Below are 20,826 nucleotides of genomic sequence, written 5' to 3'. Positions count from 1 at the left end.
TACCCAAGAGAAATAAAAATCCACAGAAAGACTTGCACATGAATGTTCACAGAAACTTTATTCATAATATCCAAAAACTGGAAACAGCCCCAGTACCTATACAATAGAACGGACAGATTTTACTCGATTCATACAAGGGAATACTAAGCAATAAAAAGTAACTAATCACCCATCTATGCAGCAACGATGGATGCATCTGCAAAACGTTATGCTGGGTGTGTAGAAGACGGACACACACAAGAGTAGAAACTGTAGGACACCATATGGAAAACTAATCCAAAATGAAAAAACAATCAGCATTGGCTATGTCTAGGGATGGAGGACGTGGGGACTAGGAAGAAGGAGCAGGAGGGGACTTTCTGGGTTGATAGTAGTGTTCCATATCTTGAGAGGAGTCTGGGTTACACAGGTGTGTGCGTTTGTCAGAACTCAAAAGAATGCACACTTGCCGGGCGCGGTGGCTCACGCTTGTAATCCCAGCACTGTGGGAGGCCGAGGCAGGCGGATCACGAGGTCAGGAGATCGAGACCACGGTGAAACCCCGTCTCTACTAAAAATACAAAAAAAAAAATTAGCCGGGCGTGGTGGCGGGCGCCTGTAGTCCCAGCTACTCGGAGAGGCTGAGGCAGGAGAATGGCGTGAACCCAGGAGGCGGAGCTTGCAGTGAGCTGAGATTGCACCACTGCACTCCAGCCTGGGCGACAGAGCGAGACTCCGTCTCAAAAAAAAAAAAAAAAAAAAAAAAAAGAAAGCACACTTAAGATGTGTGCATTTCAGTGTGTACGTTTAAAATAAAGTTTACATTAAAAACACAAATATTGACCTATAATGAACAGTTGTATGCCCATGTATTTAGAAGGAAATGCATTGATGTTGCCAGTTTACTCAGAAATGTACCCAAACAGTGCACCATGAAAGGATGAATGGAGGGATGGGTGAAGGGACGGGGCATGGGTAGATGGGACGCTCCAAGGCGGGTCCAGTAAAATGACATAGACATTTATGCCCTAGAAATGATTTCAACATTGCCGTATGTTTGAAATTTGGGACCAATCATTTAAATCAATAGAATGTAAGTAGTTTCAGTGCTAACATGACAGTCCTACAACAGGACCAGCAGTTGTACTTTACTTTTTTTTTTATTTTTATGAGACGGAGTTTCTTGTCGCCCAGGCTGGAGTGCAATGGCACAATCGCAGCTCACTGCAACCTCCGCCTCCTGGGTCCAAGCAATTCTCCTGCCTCAGCCTCCTGAGTAGCTGGGATTACAGGCACGTGCCACCACACCTGGCTAATTTTTGTATTTTTAGTAGAGATGGGGTTTCGCCATTTTGGCCAGGCTGGTCTCAAACTCCTGACCTCAGGTGATCCACCCGCCTTGGCCTCCCCAAGTGCTGGGATTACAGGCATGAGCCACCGCACCCAGCCTGTACTCTTTCATAAACGTGAAGACAGATGAAGAAAGGTAAAACAATTTGCCTAAGCTGTGATTTCTAAGTGACCCTCTTCAGTTTGTCAAAGCATTCATTCATGAGAAAACTATGGAACTCCTGTGTTCTCGAGAGGCTGCAGTCTGGTGTGGGAGGCAGGGCAGTGGCCAGCACACAGCATGGTGAGGCAACAGAGCATGGGGGCTCTAATAAGAGGTGGGCAGGGCACTCAGCCAGGCGCTGGTGCTCAAACCTAGTGGAAGGCAGAAAGAGCCATGAAGAATGGACACTATTTTACTCCAGTAATCGTTCATTTTTATTGTGTCAAACAGTGGACTCTACATATATTATTTAACTTTTAACATATGCTTAAGAGATGGGCACAACTTTTGCCACCGTATGGTGGGATTAAAGCCTAAAATATTAATAGATAACTTGCTCTCCACCAGTGTGATGGGCAACCCAGGATCTGCACCCCGTCTGTTCCAGGGCCCAGACCTTTACCCGCTACATTCTCCTTTCTTCTTTTCGGTATCTTCATAACATTCTAATTTTTTTTGTAGAGATGGGGGTCTTGCTATGTTACCCAGACTGGTCTTGAACTGGCTTCATGTGATCCTCCCACTTCTGCCTCACCAAATGCTGAGATTAAGACGTTAGGCACCACACCCCACCATCAACATTCTTCTTAACACATTTTTGTAAACCTTGTGGAGCCTTCCACTTCAGTGCGGATCCCATCAACAGCTAACATTTACCACCTTGGCTAGACCATAAGTCCAAGACACAACTCGACAGGTATAGACTCAAAGCAGACATCATATCTCTGTGTATAGGAAGACGCATTTTCTACAGCCTCATGCCACCTTCTCAAGTCTCTCTGGTCCCAGGACAATCGTAACATGGAGATGGATGGCTGGAAGAATAGGAGCTTGACAGACCCAAAGAGGAATGCCCCTCAATGACATCTCGCCCATCAGCTGCTGCAAACCTGCCTGATCAGTCGTGAACCCCACTTGAGGAGGGACACTGACCGTTAGGTCTCACCCATTCTTAGGACCGAAGCTGCCACCTGCAGAGCCCAGGAGAGGAGCCCTCGCCTTTACCCCTTTTCCCTTCTCCATTCTTCTCCCCGAAGCCCACAGCTCAGTGACCTCTCCTGAGGAAGCCTCTGATCCCACAGCCAAGCACAAGTTCTAGGCCTGTGGGCACCAACAGGATGGGGCTCTGCAGCCGGGGAGTGTCAGCTTGGTGCAGGTACAGGTGCCTTAGTGACCTACAGGCCAGGGGCATGACCTATGGACCGAATGGAGCCATTTACGGTGAGGCCTTGCCTGTCCTGGGATCGCAGGCACACACAGCTCCTCACAACCACTACACACACACACACACACACACACACACACCACACTTTTAAATTCCCATGAAAAAATTAACTTTGCATATATGGGCCACATGCCCTTCCACATCCTGCTTAAAGCACCTCAATAGCCCCTAAGTTCCTGTTTAGTCAGAATGACTTGCCCTGGAACCAGGCGCAGGCAAAGCTGCCCGTGTGAGTGTGAGTCTGTTCACCCATCTCTGGTCCACAGCCCACACCAGGGCCTGGTCACACTGCCTCCCGTCGTCTTCTGCGAGCGGGCCCAGCTGGCAAACATAGGTGGCAACCTGGAATCAAGCAATCAAGCAGGTGCCTTCTCTCAGGTCACTCTTCCATACCTGCCGAGGAAAACCACAAAAGACCTCCAAGCTGCTTGAGTTAAAGTCTCCATTTATTTTTATTTTTTTACAAAAATCCAATGTAAGACCATTGTGCTCGTGACGAAAAGGGGTGGGGTGGATGGACGTGGCACGGATATCAAAGCTTCCCCCTCCAAACCAGGAGCTCCCCACTCCGTCCGGCACAGCTCCCAGAAAGATCCCATCCTTCCGGACAGGACCCCAGCTGGTGAGCCCTGGCCTGAGGCACAGTCCACACGGAGGAGCACTGCCCAGGGAGCCAGCGCTCACAGCGGCCTGCAGAGCCCTGGGACGGCGTTACAGTAAGACGGCCCAAACTGGAGCAGCAAGCCGGCCACTCAGAGAACGAGGCGGTCCTGCACCCTGCGAGCCAGGACAAGGTGGCCAGGGGCAGCCCACAGACAGCCAAGAAGACCTGGGGTCTGTGGCGCTGCTTTCCCGTCTCTCGCAAGTCACAGGTTGGCGGCTTTCCCATAGTGAGAAGCACCTGACCAGTGACACCACAGCCGCCTTGCCGCCTCTCACTGAGGAGGGCGTGCCCCTCAGAGCCTGTCTGCAGTCCTTCAAGCCAGTGTTCCTTTCAGGGTCAAGGAGGGCTGTCCTTGTTGGAAGCGCCGGCACCACAGCCCTCCCTGCAGCACGTCTTGGTGTCAGACCACTCAGCCCTTCTTAGATCCACCAGTGACATTCGGGGCCCAACAACCTGGCTCCACTAAAGGGACAGGCCCTGGCCTTACCACACAGACGACCTTTGCTCACCAAGTCCTGCTAAAGGGGGTCCCACCACACAGACGGCCCTGGCTCACCGAGTCCCACTGAAGTCAGTATATGAGTTCCTCACATTAAAAGAAACCAGATAAAATAGCAGCCACAATATAGCGCCACACACCACACTCTTTGGCTCCCCGACGGAAGAAGGCTACTGCTAAAAGGAATACAAGTCAGGAGTCAGGTAGAGGGCAACTAGAAAGTTCTGAGGAAGGGCATCCGACCCCCACTGCTGGGAACATAACCACACTGCCTCAGCGGGGGAGCTACAGGCTGATGCCAGGGGGAACCTCTGGAAACACAGTCCTGGCGGCGGCTGGGTCCGGTTTGCCAATAGGGAGAGTTCCCTTAAGCCGAGCTAGCCCTACAGGTGGGTGGGAGCTACACAAAAGAGCCCAGCTTCAAAACAATACTTGAAGAGCACCCACGTGGTACGGGCAGGTCAGAGGAGAACGTATTCCGAGAAACAGAAGCACAGGATGCCAAGGTCTAGGGAAGACGGAACTGGCTTAAGGCATGTGCATGACCAGGACAGACCTGAGCTTTTGTTCAGTTGCTAGAAACCTTCCAGAGTCAACTCTACTTCGAGAAAGCAGGGTTCAAGAAACAGACGTCATGGGCTAAATCCCTGACAAATGCTACTCACACTCTCCTAGGTTCCCCTACTGCTACCATGACCCAAAAAATTAGCTTATTTCAGTTTCAGCCCAGGGAACAGAATCCTAAGCAGGGAGTGGAAAGTGGTAACTTGGGTTGTGAATGCCTGTTAGATTCCAAGGCTGGATGTGAGCTTACACAGCAAATCACGGCCTCCCATTGTTCTAGCACATACCAAACCTCAGGGGGTCCTACAGCCAAGCTAACATTAGGGGTCCAAAAACCACAGATAACACAGGATGGGGCTCCAGACAGAGGCGGGGGGGAAGGTGAATTTCACCAAGGAATTATCCCAAGGCAGGCGCCTTGCTGTAAAACTTCCCGGCCAGCCGGGTGGGGTCCTCGAAGGACACTGGCTTGCTCTACACCAGGGAGAGAAGGCTGACCTGCAAACCACTTCAGACCACAGCAGATGTGCACCCTGCTGATTTCCTGTCCAGTCCAAGAGAGAGCACTTCAGAAACGCCTGAGGCCCACAGCACATGTGTTTCAACAGAAGAGCAGGACAGAAAGAGCCATCTGGGAGTGGCGTCTTCGGGCCCTGTTCTTTCTCACTCTTTGCTTCCTCATTCTCTTTCAAACAAGAGAGAAATGGGAGAGCAGGGATAAGTACTGAGGCAAGCCTGGCCTAAAGATAAATCCTCAAAAATCGCTGGCCCCAGCAGCAGGAAGCTGAGCAGCCCACCAGGGTCGGGCGCTCCCAGGGATTCACTGGGAAGAGAATGTGAGTTACAGGTTGCTGACTGGCAACAGAAAGGGTAAGGAAGAGACCTCGTCCAGGCCCTTAAGAGGGCCAAGTTCATCCCTTTCTGGTTTCTGCACACAGATGGCGCTGGGAGGATGGGAGATGATCTTTAAGGATAAGCCAGTGACACAAGGCCAGAACCCATCTCCGCCAGAATACAGAACAAAGGAGCCTGCGCGGTCCCTCCTTTAGAGAGGCAAAACTTACACTCCCCCAGCCAAAAATATATATGTATGCAAGTGTGTGTGCATATATTTATACACACACACATATATATAAATAAGCCTTGAATGGCAAATCTGCAACTTTCTCTTTTTAAATAATCATAATAGTTGTTATTGAATTTAAAAACCACGAACCAGCTGTCCTGGGCGTATGAACGGTGTGAGTGACTCTGCAGAGTCGCCACAGTCCTCAGTGTAAGCTATCAGTCAGTGCCCTGTGTGGGGAACCCCGGGGCCTCTGCCCAGGGCTCCAGGCCCAGTGTGGCCGACTTCTAGATAATGGCAGCGGTTTCCTTCCACTCTTCCTGCTGCCCCTTCCAGCAGAGGGTCTGGGCCACCCACCCAGCAGATGTGCCCAAGGTCCTGCAATGCCTAGGAACCTTGGGAGCCATCTTCCTCCCTCTGCTCATCCTCTTCCCCAGACCTTGCGCTGCCCCTAGATGAACTTGAAGCACTTGGTCTTGTCATGGGGCAGGCGTGTCTTGAAGAGCACAGAGTCCACCCTGAACTGTGTGTACAGGAGGGGCATGTAGCCGTACACCTTCACGAAGAAGTTGATACACTTGTGCCGCTCGTGGAAGTGGGAGTCATCGTGCGACAGGGCCTGAGGGCATCCTGGGCATCGGAATGTCCACCGTGAGGTCACCTGGAAACGGGAGAGCGAGACAGAGTGGGAATCCCAGCTAATACCGGCAGAACCCTTGCAGCTGAGCCGATCCCACACCCCCATGTCCATGGTGAAGACGCTGATCCCCTCAGGGGCAACATCCCTGCAGAGCATGGCAGGAGCCAGAGCCCGGCCCCAGGCCTCCTGCCTACCAGGTGTCTCCAGAACATCGTCAGGTATTCTGTTGAGATGGCCTACACTTCTCAGATGCCAAAGCCTTAACGTGTGTAGCGTCAGCTGTCTCAGTAAGTCTACTCCTAGTATGTACTTGGTTGCAGAGCCATAGGTAGGTACCGAGTTATTTGTTTCATCAATGTTTTGAAACAAAATATTGAAGACTACCCAGAGGGGCTAGTCAAATCATTCTTGAATACTGTCCATAAAAAAGATGCTTAACTACATTTAAAGCCATGGGAAAGTGGCCATACTATAGTCTAGTCATATTATTATTAATTAGAAAATGTCTAACTAGAAAAGTATGAAGACGGACAGCTTCATTACAATGTGGCAGGCCGAATGGCATAAAAACCCCTCAGAACACCTGAACATGCAAGAAGAAATACAGAAACCATCTCTTTAAATACAGGGCTGAGCCTGTAATAAGAAATGAAATTACCTGGTGATTAATCCCAGCACTTTGGGAGGCCAAGGCAGGAAGATTGCTTGAGCCCAGTCGTTCAAAACCAGCCTGGGCAACAAAGCAAAACCTCATCTCCACAAGAGATAAAAATATTAGCAGGGAGTGGCAGCAGGCCAGCTATTTGGTGTAGTCCCAGCTACTTGGGAGGCTGAGATGGGAGGCTGCTTGAGCCCAGGAGTTTGAGGCTGCAGTGAGCTATGACGGTACCACTGCACTCCAGCCTGGATGACAGTGAGACCCTGTCACTCACTCACATACATACATGCATGCATGAATAAACAATGAATAATGAATGAATGAATGAAATCCTCAGAGGCCAAACAATGAAAAAGCAAATCCTGCAAGACAGCCATGAACTTGGGTTTTAAATGGGCTGGAGAAGCGACACCTGCAAAGCGGGCTGGGGGCCTTTGGAAACACTGGCTCCACGGAAGGGAGCATGGAGGGAAGCAGGGAGGGGAGGACGCCACACAAAGAAAGATGGGGAAGAAGTGTCTTTAAATTTATCTTCTACTTCCTTTTCGTTTCACCTAAGTCTGATCTTTTTATCCCATTTCACTGAGCTTTAATAACTATGATTCTCATTTTCAATAGTTCCATTTAGGGCTCTCCAATCTGTTTGTTCTTTTTGGAGTGATTTGTTGCTTTTTTATGTTTTCAGGTTACTAATTTTAAGCCTGTTTTATAGTCTATCTAATGGCTTTATTATTTGAAATCCTTGGAGAACTATAACCTGTTTGTTTTATGTGTTCACTCTTGCTCATGATCAGCTGTTTCCTTGGTGGCTGATTGCTGACTTTACATTTCAAGCTCATCTTCAATGACGCTTTACCTGTGTGTGTCCTATGTGGCCCGAGGTGAAGAAATTTCTCTTTTTCTTAAGTGGGAACTTCCTCTGCTGAGAGTAATTCCTCCTTATAACAGATTTTTGGTTTTATTTTGTCAAACAGTCCAAGGGTATCGATGACTGGGTCTAGTTTTCTTTTTTGTTTTTTTTTCCCTGGGGACTCCCTATATTGCCCAGGCTGGTCTGGAACTCCTGGCCTCAAGAAATCCTCCTGACTCAGCCTCTCAACGTGCTGGGATTACAGATTGAGCCACCTCATGTGGCCCTGGGTCTAGATTTCATAAAGAATGAGTCCCTAAGCCCATGGAGGCTCAAAAGACTATTTAACATTCTCAACCTACACTTCCCCGACAACATGTCAGAGTTAAGGTTAAAATAAACAAGGTGCGTGTCATCTCCCCGGGGCAACAGGTAGGAGATCTCCATTCTAATTCTCCACCCTTAACAGGCTCTACACTCCTTCACAAGAGTGATAAAATCCAACCCTCTAGACAGCTAAGGTGAGAGCAGCCCCCCATGGTGGCCTCAGTGACGCCACCACGCTTGCCACCCTAAGTTTTAGTCCTCCCACCTGCTTCCTTTCTGGCAATTCTCTTGCCTTTTTATTAGCTCAACTATACACTGAAAAAATAAGTTTGTTACTTACAGTGATCAAGTTTCCAAACTACCTAGTCCACTATATTACAAAACCCAAAAATTTACTGTTAAGTTTGTTTTTTTTTTTTTTTTTTTTTGAGACAGAGTCTCGCTCTGTCGCCCAGGCTGGAGTACAGTGCGGTGATCTCGGCTCACTACGAACTCCGCCTCCCAGGTTTACGCCATTCTCCTGCCTCAGCCTCCTGAGTAGCTGGGACTACAGGCGCCTGCCACCACACCCGGCTAATTTTTTGTATTTTTAGTAGAGATTGGTTTTGGTGTGTTAGCCAGGATGGTCTCAATCTCCTGACCTCGTGATCTGCCCGCCTCAGCCTCCCCAAGTGTTGGGATTACAGGTGTGAGCCACAGCGCCCAGCCTACTGTCAAGTTTTTAAAAAGCAGACTGCAAATCAAGTATATAAATTTGAAATATAAAAATAAGGCCACATGTGGTGGTTCCCACCTGTAATCCCAGCACTTTGGGAGGCCAAGGTGGGTGGATCACTTGAGCTCAGTTTGAGACCAGCCTGGCCAACATGGCAAGACCCCATTTCTACTAAAAATCCAAAAAAATTAGCTGGGCATGGTGGCACATGCCTGTAATCCCAGCTACTGTGGAGGCTGAAGCAGGAAAATCACTTGAACCTGGGAGGCAGAGGTTGCAGTGAGCTGAGATCGTGCCACTGCACTGCAGCCTGGGTGACAGAGCAAGACTCCATCTTAAAAAAAAAAAAAAAAAAGAAAAAATACATATATATGTATTTTTACACACGTATGTGTGTGTATATATATATGTATGTATAAATAAATAAGTCACCACGATAGACAGGATACCAGAGAACCAAAAGAAATAAGCCAAAAGTTTTAGTACTTTTGATTTCTTTCTGCATGTCTATCTTTTCCCAAATAATTTTTAAATTTCTATTATAAATTAAGGGGAAATGTTTTAATTGAAAGACATATCCCATAACTTAATAGGGGAAGAGTAATCATTTTGTACAGCCAGTATGCGCTGTCAGAGCCCAGATCCCAGAGTTTAAACTGGGAAGAGACACAGGCCGGTGCTCGAAGGGCGGCTCCCCTCAGAACCGAGTCTCTGGGCAGCCATGACCTCCATAGGTCCCCCTCCAGGGTCCCACCTGTCTCCTCACTTCTCCCCTCACTCACTGCTGCTCTCTTAGAACCCTTCGCGGTCACGTCAACACTGAGTTATTGCTCTTCCACGGTTCCCACTGGAACAGGATGTAGGGGTCAGGAATCTGGGGAAGGATGTTCTCAAACAGCATCTATGTCCAGTATTCCATGGGGCTCTCACTGGATCTACAAACCTTTCTTGTCATCCCAGACACCAGAATCCAACCCCAGGAGAAATGCCCTTTAACCTGCACATTACTCCACGTGACACAAAAAGTGACTTTATAACTGTTGTTTTCACGGAAGCAGTGGTTTCCAAATGTTTTTAATCATGTAATCCATCAGTAAAAAAAAAAAAAAAAAAAAAAAAGAAACATTTAAGCCGGGTGCAGTGGCTCACACCTGTAATCCCAGCACTTTGGGAGGCCGAGGCGGGCAGATCACAAGGTCAAGAGATCGAGACCAGCCTGGCCAACATGGTGAAACCCCATCTCTACTAAAAATACAAAAATTAGCTGGGCGTGGTGGCGCACGCCTATAGTCCCAGCTACTCAGAAGGCTGAGGCGGGAAAATCACTTGAACCCGGGAGGGAGAGGTTGCAGTGAGCCGAGATTGTGCCACTGCACTCCAGCCTAGCAAAAGAGTGAGACTCCGTCTCAAAAAAAATAAAACAAAACAAAACAAAACAAAAAAACCATTTAAGACTGCATCCCCAATATATTTGTAAATATATAACTGTGTTACATAATAAAACATGCAAAAAAATTAAAAAGAATGAAGGAACTATAATATAAACTGAAGTCTGGATATTTACTTATTTAACCAATATCGTGGATCACAGTTTACATGGAACATTCCAGTTAACTCAATCTAAGAGAAATATTCGTTTTATGCTTAGTAACAATGAGGAAAATCCGTGATAGATGCCAAGAACCTATATTACCCCAGAGAACCAAGACGTTCACTTGCATTTCAGCTTCCTTACCACCTAAGCCATCTGTTTTCTCAAAACTTTACGGGTGATTTTTCAATCTCTTATCCTGAATGAAGCCTATTTACATTCTGTGTTCTCCTTGCAAAAGTAGTACATTATTCAAAGAAATAAGATGACATTAACTCCCCATTCGTTAGTCAATATTAAGATATTAACATTATTGAAAGAACACTGCCAATCATACAAAGCAGTCAAACCTCCCTAACTCAAACAAGGAATAGTTTGACAGTAAAAATTTGAGGTATTTAAAGCACAACAAAAAAATTACTATTTTTGAACATAAAATAGTACATATACCTGATACCATTAAAATTAGGTAAATAAAATATTTAATTCAAACTAGTTCTTTATTATGAAGTAAATAATTAGACTCATAAGTTGAAGGAATTACTAAGAGTTTGAAAATACTCTTAATTTCAGCCTTTGAATTTGAAAAGTCATCCCAATCTTGAATTCTTCATATATTCCAGAAAGATGAAGAAAATTCACAGAGGATACTCAGTTTTGAAGTTTTCACTTGGTAAGAATCATGTGCACCATGTCCAAATTACTTCCACCTGCACTGAAGAGATGGCTTAACTAATGAAACACTGGCCTAATAATGCAGTAGACAAACACACTTTAACAAAAATGAAAAATTCCCCATGTCTGTGCCTGCTCAGGTAACTGATGCTATTATTAGGTACCTAATCACTCAGCTACTTTAAATTTTCATGGACCATGTCTTCTGGTCTACTAGAGGGGCATAAATTGATGCATACATCTTGACTCAAGTCCAGTCCCTGGCTACATAAGAAAGGATATATAAGGAATAGAAAATTGGACCCATCATTAATTGCTTTCTAAAACCTTTGCCTCCCTACCTCAAAGTCTACAAAGTCTTTTCACTGTTTAATATGAGACCTACCACTGTACCTGGAAAACATACTATTTTTATATAAATACTTGTGACTATTGTTTTTCACAGTTAAAAAAAATTGATACATTATGTTGCTAATTATTCTTCTCTTGTGAGGCTTTAGCAGAAGTCTCGGCAACAGAAGAAACCCTGGGACAATCAGGAGTGACGTTCTACCCAGGGGACACAGTTGGCCTCCAAATGCATTTCTTTGTTATGCTTTGCTGCATGGAACCAGCGTCCTCTGGTGGCCACTCTGCTTAGCACTCAAGCTACGACTTCTTTCTCACTACAATGCCCAGGCTGGAGTGCAGTGGCTATTCACAGACACGCCCATGGCACATTCAGCCTTGAACTCCTGGGTTCAAGCAATTCTCCTGCCTCAACCTCCTGAGTAGCTGAGACTACCAGGCATGTGCCACTACACCCGGCTTCTAAAGATATGATTTCATTATCATTATTAGTACATGCTGGTGGGCACTTAGTCTAGAACACAATTATTATTATTTTCTTTTTGAGACGGAGTCGCACTCAGTCACCCAGGCTGGAGTGCGCTGGCATGATCTCAGCTCACTGCAATCTCTGCCTCCTGGATTCAAGTGATTCTCCTGCCTCAGCCTTCTGAGTAGCTGGGATTACAGGTGCATGCCACCACGCCCAGCTAGCGTGTGTGTGTGTGTGTGTGTGTGTGTGTATTTTTTTTTTTTTTTTTTTGAGATGGAGTCTCGCTCTGTCACCCAGGCTGGAGTACAGTGGCGCGATCTTGACTCACTGCAACCTCTGCCTCCGGGTTCAAGTGATTCTCCTGCCTTGGCCTCCTGAGTAGCTGAGACTACAGGCGTGTGCCGCCACACCTGGCTAATTTTTTGTATTTTTAGTAGAGACAAGGTTTCACCGTGTTAGCCAGGATGGTCTCGAGCTCCTGATCTTGTGATCCACCTGCCTCAGCCTCCCAAAGTGCTGGGATTATAGGTGTAAGCCACTGCGCCCGGCCTAATTTGTATATTTTTTAGTAGAGTCGGGGTTTCACCATGTTGGCCAGGCTGGTCACGAACTCCTGACCTCAAGTGATCCGCCCGCCTCAGCCTCCAAAAGTGCTGGGATTACAGGCGTGAGCCACCGCACCCAGTCGAACACAGCTATTTACTCATGGCAATGTCACCCATGAAGGTAAACTTATTCCATAAAATAATATGCCTTTTTGATAATAATGAAAATAAGACCTCATTAGTTTGTTGACCCTTCTAAGGACATCAGGTATAAATCTCTTACTGGAATTTAGCATTTTCTTCAATTATGAAACAGACAAACACAGATGAAGCAGTCACAAATATTCATTTGAAGTGACAGATTCTATAGTATTATTGGTTCTAATAACATCTGCTTCTGTAAGGACTGAGCTATCCTAACCCTTACCAGCATGCTCTAACTTGCTGACAGAGCCCGCAAAGATGACAGGAAGGGGGTGGAACCAGGCTTTCTGTGCACTGAGTGTTTGTGTTAATACCTCCAAGAAAAAAAAAAACAGAACAATACCCTCAGAATTCTAGAAATTCTGAGGGTATTTTTGGTTGTGGGCAAATAATTTATATAGTACTTATGTGCCAGGCACTATTCTTAGAGCTTTACACATATTAACTCAGAAATTCTTAAGTTTTTTGTTTGATGGACATCGCCCGTGCCTCTGGTTTGGCAATCTGGTCAAGACTGTGGACTCCTCAAAGTACTGTTTTTAGATATATAAACTACAATATATAGGATGACAAAGGAAAGGAGTTACAGTAAAACACAGTGACACACATGCTCTTTTCTTAACGTATTAAATAACAACATCTAGGGGAAAGGGAATAACTCGTGAATTCAAAGCAGTAACAAATACAAATAATACTTTTTGCAGACATTGCAACAAAGGTATTGTGATATGAAGGTATCAGTGATTTCTACTGGTGACAAATCAGTTACTACAAATACTCTTATGAATTATAGACTCTTTCATAATTGAAGAAAATGCTTTATTCCAGTAAGACATTAATAAAAATAATGATGCAACATCTTTCCCACCCAAGTTCCAAACCTTCTGATTTCTATCCATTGCCCTTAGGAATGAAGGACCCCTGTAGTAACAACTCATTTAAGCCCACAGACAATCCTTTGATGAGGTAGGTAGTATCATCCCTAATGTACAAATGAGGACTCTGAGGTACAGTGCAGTTACGTGCTGCACTACTGCAAAACAAGTGAAGTAAACATGCATGCATCCACAGCCCCACCAGTGGTGGGACCTCACCTTGATGGGGGGCTTCCGAGTGATGTGGGAGACAAGGAAGTTCATGGCAATGTCCTCACAGTTGATGTATTCATCCACCATGTCCCGGATGGCCTGGGGCATCACGTAAGAATACAGGTAGGCATAATACTGTCAGGGGAAGAAAAAGAACCACATGCTCTGTTAGAAGACACAGGTTGTTGGCTTTCAGCCAAAATATGCATCGATGGAGGAGCGGTGTGGGTGTGGCAGTAACTAGGAGGTATTACTGGCACTTAGGGACTGGGGCAGGGGATTCGAGGCATCCTGTCGTGTGGATCTTCTGCAATGAGGAATTATCCCATTCAAACTGCCATCATCACCCCCTTTAGTAACAGAATGTTGTATCATCTCTCTGGTACCGCAGTGATTTTGAAATCAATACAAAGATTTGTCAAACTAGGTCAGATGCTGGTTCAGTTGAACGCTATTTTATCTCTAACAATGGCAAAAAAAAAAAAAAAAAAAAGATAAGGGAGAGAAAAAAGCCTGGTTATTTTCTCAGACCTCAATAAATCACAGAACCATGAAACACACAATCCCTCGCCGCCTCCTGTACAGATTCTTGAGTCTGGTCAGTACTCGCCATCGGCCCTGGCTACTCCCTACTGCCAACCACCTTCGTCTCTTGCCTGGATTCTCCACATCGGCTCCTAAATATTCTCCCTGCTGCCATATTCTTTTCCCCATGTGCTAGTCCCAGTAAAACTTTTTTGTAACACAGAATAAATGTGCTAATTATCTTATAACAAAGTACTTAAGAGTTGGTGAACTTAAAATAATGAATTGTACTTTTTTTTTTTTTTTTTTAACAAAAAGGTGATCCAGGCTGGGCATGGTGGCTCATGCCTGTAACCCCAACGCTTTGTTTGGGAGGCCAAGGTGTGAAATGCTTGAGCCCAGGAGTTTAAGGCCAGTGTGGGCAACATAGGGAGAAGACCCCATAGCTACAAAAAAATAAAAAATTAGCCAGATGTAGTGGCATGTGCCTGTACTGCCTGCTACTCAGGAGGCTGAGGTGAGAAGATCACTTGAGCCTGGGAGTTCCAGGCTGCACTTAGCCATGGTTGTGCCACTGCAATCCAGCCTGGGTGACAGAGTGAGATTCCGTCTCAAAAAAAAAAAAGAGTAATAAATAAAATTTAAAAAATACACTTTTTAAAAAAGGTAATTCAAATTTATTGACCCTTTAAATGGCCAGTGACTGTCCTTAGTATGCTGATGAGACTATATTAACACATGTCTTAAAAGAAATGACATTTTAACAATAAGAACTGCCTTTTAATAATAATTTTTAAAAAACTGATGAAAGCATTATCAGAATAACTGTTCAGAGGTATTTCCATCAGTATGTGGTTTTGCTGTCAAAAATGATTTATGTTGTCCAGGCGCGGTGGCTCACGCCTATAATCCCAGCACTTTGGGAGGCCGAGGCGGGTGGATCACTTGAGGTCAGGAGTTCGAGACCAGCCTGGCCAACAGGGTGAAACTCTGTCTCTACTAAAAATACAAACATTAGCCGGGCATGGTGGCACATGCCTGTAATCCCAGCTATTGGGGAGGCTGAGGCAGAAGAATTGCTTGAACCCAGGAGGCAGAGACTGCAGTGAGCCAAGATTGCACTACTGCACTCCAGCCTGGACAAAGAAGCGAGAAGACTCCATCTCAAAAAGTAAAGAAAAAAAAAAAAAGTTTAATTTAGAAACAGACCTGACTTGCTATAACACACAGTATCCAATCAAGATTTTCAAAAACAATAAAATATATTCAATCCTACTGCTTTCACTAAAATTTAAGAATTTAGTGATTACATTATTTTAAAATTTTGTTTCATCATTATTTCAACCTTTAAAAAATATCTATCAGTAATATACACATGCATAAAATTTATAAGTAAATATACATATATATTAGGTACAGGTCTAAAAAGTGTTATTGACAGGCACTTACGATTTAAAAAAAAAAAAAAAAACTTGACAGCTGTTGATTAGAGAGGACCAATCTAACTGCTTTCCTGGACCAAGCAAGTAAGACAAATGAGGGACATTTTAAAGAAATGGGTGTAGGCAGGGTGCTGTGGCTCACGCCTGTAATCCCAACACTTTGGGAGGCCAAAGCAGACGGATCATGAGGTCAGGAGTTCAAGACCAGCCTGACCAACATGGTGAAACCCCATCTCTACTAAAAATACAAAAATTAGCCAGGTGTGGTGGCATGCTCTTGTAATCCCAGCTACTCGGGAGGCTGAGGCAGGAGAATTGCCTAAACCTAGGAGGTGGGGGTTGCAGGGAGCCGAGATGGTGCCACTGCACTCCAGCCTGGGCCACATAGCAAAACTCAATCTCAAAAAAATAAAAAAAGAAATAGGTATAAGAAAAACGAGGTGCCACAGGCAGGTGAGTGCATGAAGGCCCCATCATGGGCCCCAACTACAGTAGCAGCTGCCATGAAGCCCCAGCCAGGGCCTTACAGGACCTGATCTTCATTTGTATTGCAGCTCAGGTCTTTTTGTGAAATCTTATGATTTTTAGAAGTTGTCAGTGCATAGGACAACACTAGAGGGCCCAAAAATCTCTCTGTAAGCCAACTGAGGCTTGGGCGCTGCTACTCTGTAATCTTCTTTATAGATTTTCACACAGGAAAAATACTGAATTTCATTAAGTAAATGATTTCTTGAAAGTAGAAGTACCTGACCATTCATGGTTTTAAAGAACAATCTGAATCTGGGAAGGCAATTCAGAAGATAAGTACATCTTCAACGTATGAGTAGACACTGCTAAGATCAGTGGCTCCTTCTTAGCTGAGCAAGTGTGAAAATCTTGGCCAGCTGTTGTCACCCTAATCCTCTGACTCTACTTGCAATCCCCAGCCCAAACAAGGCCCACTGAAGGAAAGGAAGTCCTGAGGTGAAGTGCAAGAATGGGATGAGTGTATCAACTTCACACATTAAGTTTTTAAAAGAAAAAGAACAGCTGAAAGTTTAATAACTGCTTAGGCTGGTTCAAAATGTCCCTATATGTCAGGCACGGTGCCTCACACCTGTAATCCCAACACTTTGGGAGGCTAATGCGGGCAGATCGCTAGAGTCCAGGAGTTCGAGACCAGCCTGAGCAACATGGCAAAACTGCATCTCTACAAAAAATACCAAAAAAAATTAGCCAGGTGTGGTGATGTGTGCCTGTAGTCCCAGCTACCCAGGAGACAGAGGCAGGAGGGTCACCTGGGCCCAAGAGGTGGAGGCTACAATCAATGAGCTGAGACCCCACCATTACACTCCAATCTGGGCGACAGTGAGACCCTGTCTTAAAAAATTAAAAAAGTCCCTATAAAAATGAATTTTATTGTTCTATTTGAGGTGACTGGCAAGATGCCACCATCTGAGATGGGAGATATGTAAGGGAGAAAAGACTTCAAGGAGCTAGGGAGAGACGGTGAGCTTTCCTGGGAAAAGTTTACCTGAAGTGTCTGAGGGACAAACGGGAGATATGCTGGAAACAATGAAATATACAAACGCAGACCTCAGCAAGAAAGGCCGAGGCTGGAACACAGATGAGGAAATCACCAGCCTGCAGATGCTAAGAAAAGCCTCAAAACCTTGTGTGTGAGAGAGAACACCTAGGGAAAATAAGAAGAGCAACACAGGCTAGACCCTGGGACACTTCACCATCCATGCAGAGAGAGTGGTGGGAGGGTCTTCCATGAGAACAGTGAAGGCGCCAGAACCATGGAGGGCGTGGATGCAGACAAAGAGAAGGAGGCAGGTGCCACCATCTTTGGTGACTGTCAGGGTACGATGAAAAGGCTGGTTGATGGCAGCAAGACAGACGACGGGAGCTGCAAATGAGACTTTATGTGACAGCTGGGAGGGAAGTGTCATTGGTAAGCAATGAAAATGTTCCCTACACCTGCCCTGTGCCAAAGCACAGATGTGGGGAAATGAGTGCCTCAAAGTCTACAGGAAAAGGCTAACGGGAGCACTGTCCTCAGAGAAGACTCAGGGCACAGAAGAGGTGCTCTGTGTGGTGGGCAGTGGGAGTAATGCCAGGGCAATCTTAGAACAGGGATTCCTCAGGGCCCGGGAAGACCTCAGGAGGGAGGTAGAGAGTGGCACTCACGGACACAGAAGGCAAACCACATACAGCACTGTAAACTTTCTAGAAGCCACATCATCAAAAAGTAAAAAGAGACAGTAAAAATCAATAATTGTATTTAACCCAGTAATCCAAACTAACTGCATTTCAAGATGCAATCAACATAAACAATTACTGAGCTATCTGACACCCTTTGTTACAAGTTTTTGAAAGCTGTTGTGCACTTTACACTTAACAGCACGTCTCCATTCTGACCAGTCATGCAGTGTTGAAACTGGAAGGTATTTGAGGTGTCATTTAGCCCAGTGCCCTCAGTTTTACAAAGGGAGAGCCAACACCCAAAGATAAAGTGGTTTCCAAATGGCCTATGTGCAACTGTACAGGCAGCCCTCTCATCTTGACTTTTTATCCCAGCGTTGCTCTAAGCATCTTGATCATTGTCTCTAAAAATAGAAAAAAACTCACTTCTAGCACAAAAGAAACATGTAAGAAGCGTTAGGAGAGCTAAGCTGAGGGCAGCATTCCACTACCACACAAAAGTGAAACTCTCACCAAGTCAATGCCATTATTACCAGCTTTTTCTTACCTTGTGAAAGAAGGCAGCACCTGTCAGCACCATGGACAGCTCACAGGAGTAGTTGGAGTTGTAGAGCCAGGACTGATGGGGGATGTCCCATGCGTGGTAACGGCCAGGGAAGCCCACGATGCGGTCCCGAGCTTCTCTCCACACCCTTGAAAAAACACAAGTGCATACACAGACCTGAGTACAGAGCTCTAGGGTCATCAGAAGTGTTCACAGTTATTGCCTCCACCTTACAAGCTCTGGCCTTTAGGCTTTTACTTCTCGTATCCTTTCAAAATAAAACAAAATCAACAACAAGCCAAACAGGATAAAAGCAAATAAGGTACCATATTCAGCTTCCTTAATAAGCACCTGCACATTGTCCCTCTAGCAGTCAGCATCCTCCAGCCCTTCCAGAAAGAATAAGCCGTAAGTTTGGAAAGGGGATCTCCAGAATGGGGTATGTAAAATAATCTACTAAGGAGGGCTCCAGAATGGGGTATATACAATAATCTACTAAGAAGCAGAAAGATGATATCAATTTCAATTCTTTTTTTAGCTTATTTAATTTCCAAGAAAGGGCTGGGCGGGGTGGCTCATGCCTGTAACCTCAGCACTTGGGAGGCCAACACAGGAGGATTGCTTGAAGCAAGGAGTTGGAGACCAGCCTGGGCAACATAGCAAGATCCTGTCTCTACAAAAAAAAATTGTTTGTAATTAGGTGGGTATGGTGGAGCACACCTGTACTACCAGCTACTTGGGAGGCTGAGGTGGAAGGACTGCCTGAGCCTAGGAGTTCAAGGCTGCAGTGAGCTATGATTGCACCACCTCCCTTGGCCTGAGCAACAGAGCAAGATCTGGCTCTAAAAATGAATGAATGAACAAGCATTTTCTAAGAAAGGCTTTGTTTTTAATAAGCACGACATATTAGTTCAGTAGGACATGTATGTAATTTACATATATTGCACACTTTTCTTTCACAGAGAAGGAACATAATAAAAAGGTTTAGAGAGCACTGGTTTAACCACAGAAGACTACTGAACTGCACCACTCCTAATTCCAAATTTGAGCAGGGCTGAGGGAGAAACATGTATCATGAGAAGTGGCCTACAGAACCATACAACTGAAAGCTTTCATTAAATGGAAGAAATAAATGGAGAATTCAGTATGTTTCAGTAGAAACTTTTATATCATCTCCAAATTTATGGGTAAAGTAGAACAAATAAAATTGGTCCCCAGTTTCACAGGATAAATTGGAGAACTGAAAGCGTTTAAGCTCCACAGAACCTGACAGGCCTGCAGAAGGGCTGCCAGAGATTTAAACTGCCTGCAAACTCCCTCATCACTTACATGGAACTTCAGTTCCTAAGACACAGAAGATTTTATTTCAAAAGAGTTCCTCTCCTAGTAAGTCTGGAAGCATCTAATCTAATCCAAAAGATGAGAAATCACAACTTCTATCACAATGTAACAGCCTTCTAGGTGGGTTTTTTTAGACAACTGATTTTTTTTTTAATTGTGGCAAAACAAACATAAAATGTACCATCTTAATCATTTTTAAACGTATGGTTCAGTGGCATTACGGACATTCACAGTGTTGTGCAACTATCCCCGCCATCCATCTCCAGAACTCTTTCATCTTCCCAAACGGAAACTCTCTCCCCATTAAACACTAATCCCCACTCCCACCTTCCCGCAGCCCGGCAGCCCCTAATTCTACTCTCCGTCTCTATGAATGACTACCTAGGGACCTCACATAATGGAACCACAGTATTTATCCCTCTGTGTTGTTTGCACTTCTGTTACAAATAATGCTACTCTGGCCATTCGTGTATTCCTTTCTGTATGGACACATGCTCTCAAGTCTTGGTATACCTTTTCTATCTGTCCCTTATGATTGATTCTATCTGCCTCTTTCTTGGCTACCTAAGTTGAAGTGAGTCCAAATCTATCTTTGCCAGAAGAAAGAATTCTTAGACTTACCCTTTCCTTTGAACTTAGGTCTGTTTCACTCCCATTAAGGTGAAATAAGCAAATTGGGGAGATTAATAAGAGAAAGGTTTTGGATCAAAGGATGCCCAAACACATGAGAAAAGGGTCAGGGTAGGAAAAGGTTAGGATGTATAGACAGCGATGATAATTCACCAGCTCCATTACCAGAGGCTAAAAATCTCAAACATGAATGACAGCTAAGAGACACATGAAAAGGCTTCCCATCATTCTCTCACCACCTGCAAATCTTCTGGAAAATAGCACGGGCAAGGTAACAAGTCCCTAAATCAGGGGCTTGGAAGCTATGTTAATGCCAGCTATGTTAATAAGCTTCAAACTCCTTAAAGCTGGGCTCCTTATCAAAATCATTCTTGGATCTAAGGGTTGGCAGTTCTCCTGTTAACACCCCACGACTATGCTCACCACACCAGTCCTTTGGCATGCTCCAAACTGCATCACGCTGCAGCATAAACACACTCCCTACTGCCCGCCCCC

At 45.2% G+C, this 20,826-nt stretch overlaps 1 protein-coding gene across 3 annotated transcripts in view; it reads right to left on the bottom strand.

The window, feature by feature from the left end:
- Window positions 1–789: 789 nt before the first annotated feature.
- Window positions 790–20,826, bottom strand: part of EXTL3 (exostosin like glycosyltransferase 3) — a 132,514-nt gene continuing 112,477 nt past the window's right edge. For all 3 annotated transcript variants that reach the window (XM_032143944.2, XM_032143943.2, XM_058433478.1), the window contains 3 exons: window positions 18,364–18,508; window positions 13,669–13,797; window positions 790–6,210 (listed from right to left, as the gene is read on the bottom strand). In XM_032143944.2, coding sequence (XP_031999835.1) covers window positions 6,001–6,210; window positions 13,669–13,797; window positions 18,364–18,508 — 484 coding nt within the window. In that variant the 3' untranslated portion in view covers window positions 790–6,000. The remainder of the gene's footprint in view (window positions 6,211–13,668; window positions 13,798–18,363; window positions 18,509–20,826) is intronic.

This window comes from Hylobates moloch, unplaced genomic scaffold (assembly GCF_009828535.3).
Source record: "Hylobates moloch isolate HMO894 unplaced genomic scaffold, HMol_V3 SCAFFOLD_22, whole genome shotgun sequence".
In the NCBI taxonomy this organism is placed as follows: domain Eukaryota; kingdom Metazoa; phylum Chordata; class Mammalia; order Primates; family Hylobatidae; genus Hylobates; species Hylobates moloch.
The sequence above is the reverse complement of the archived record's forward strand: the minus strand, read 5'-3'. Positions and strand labels throughout refer to the sequence as shown.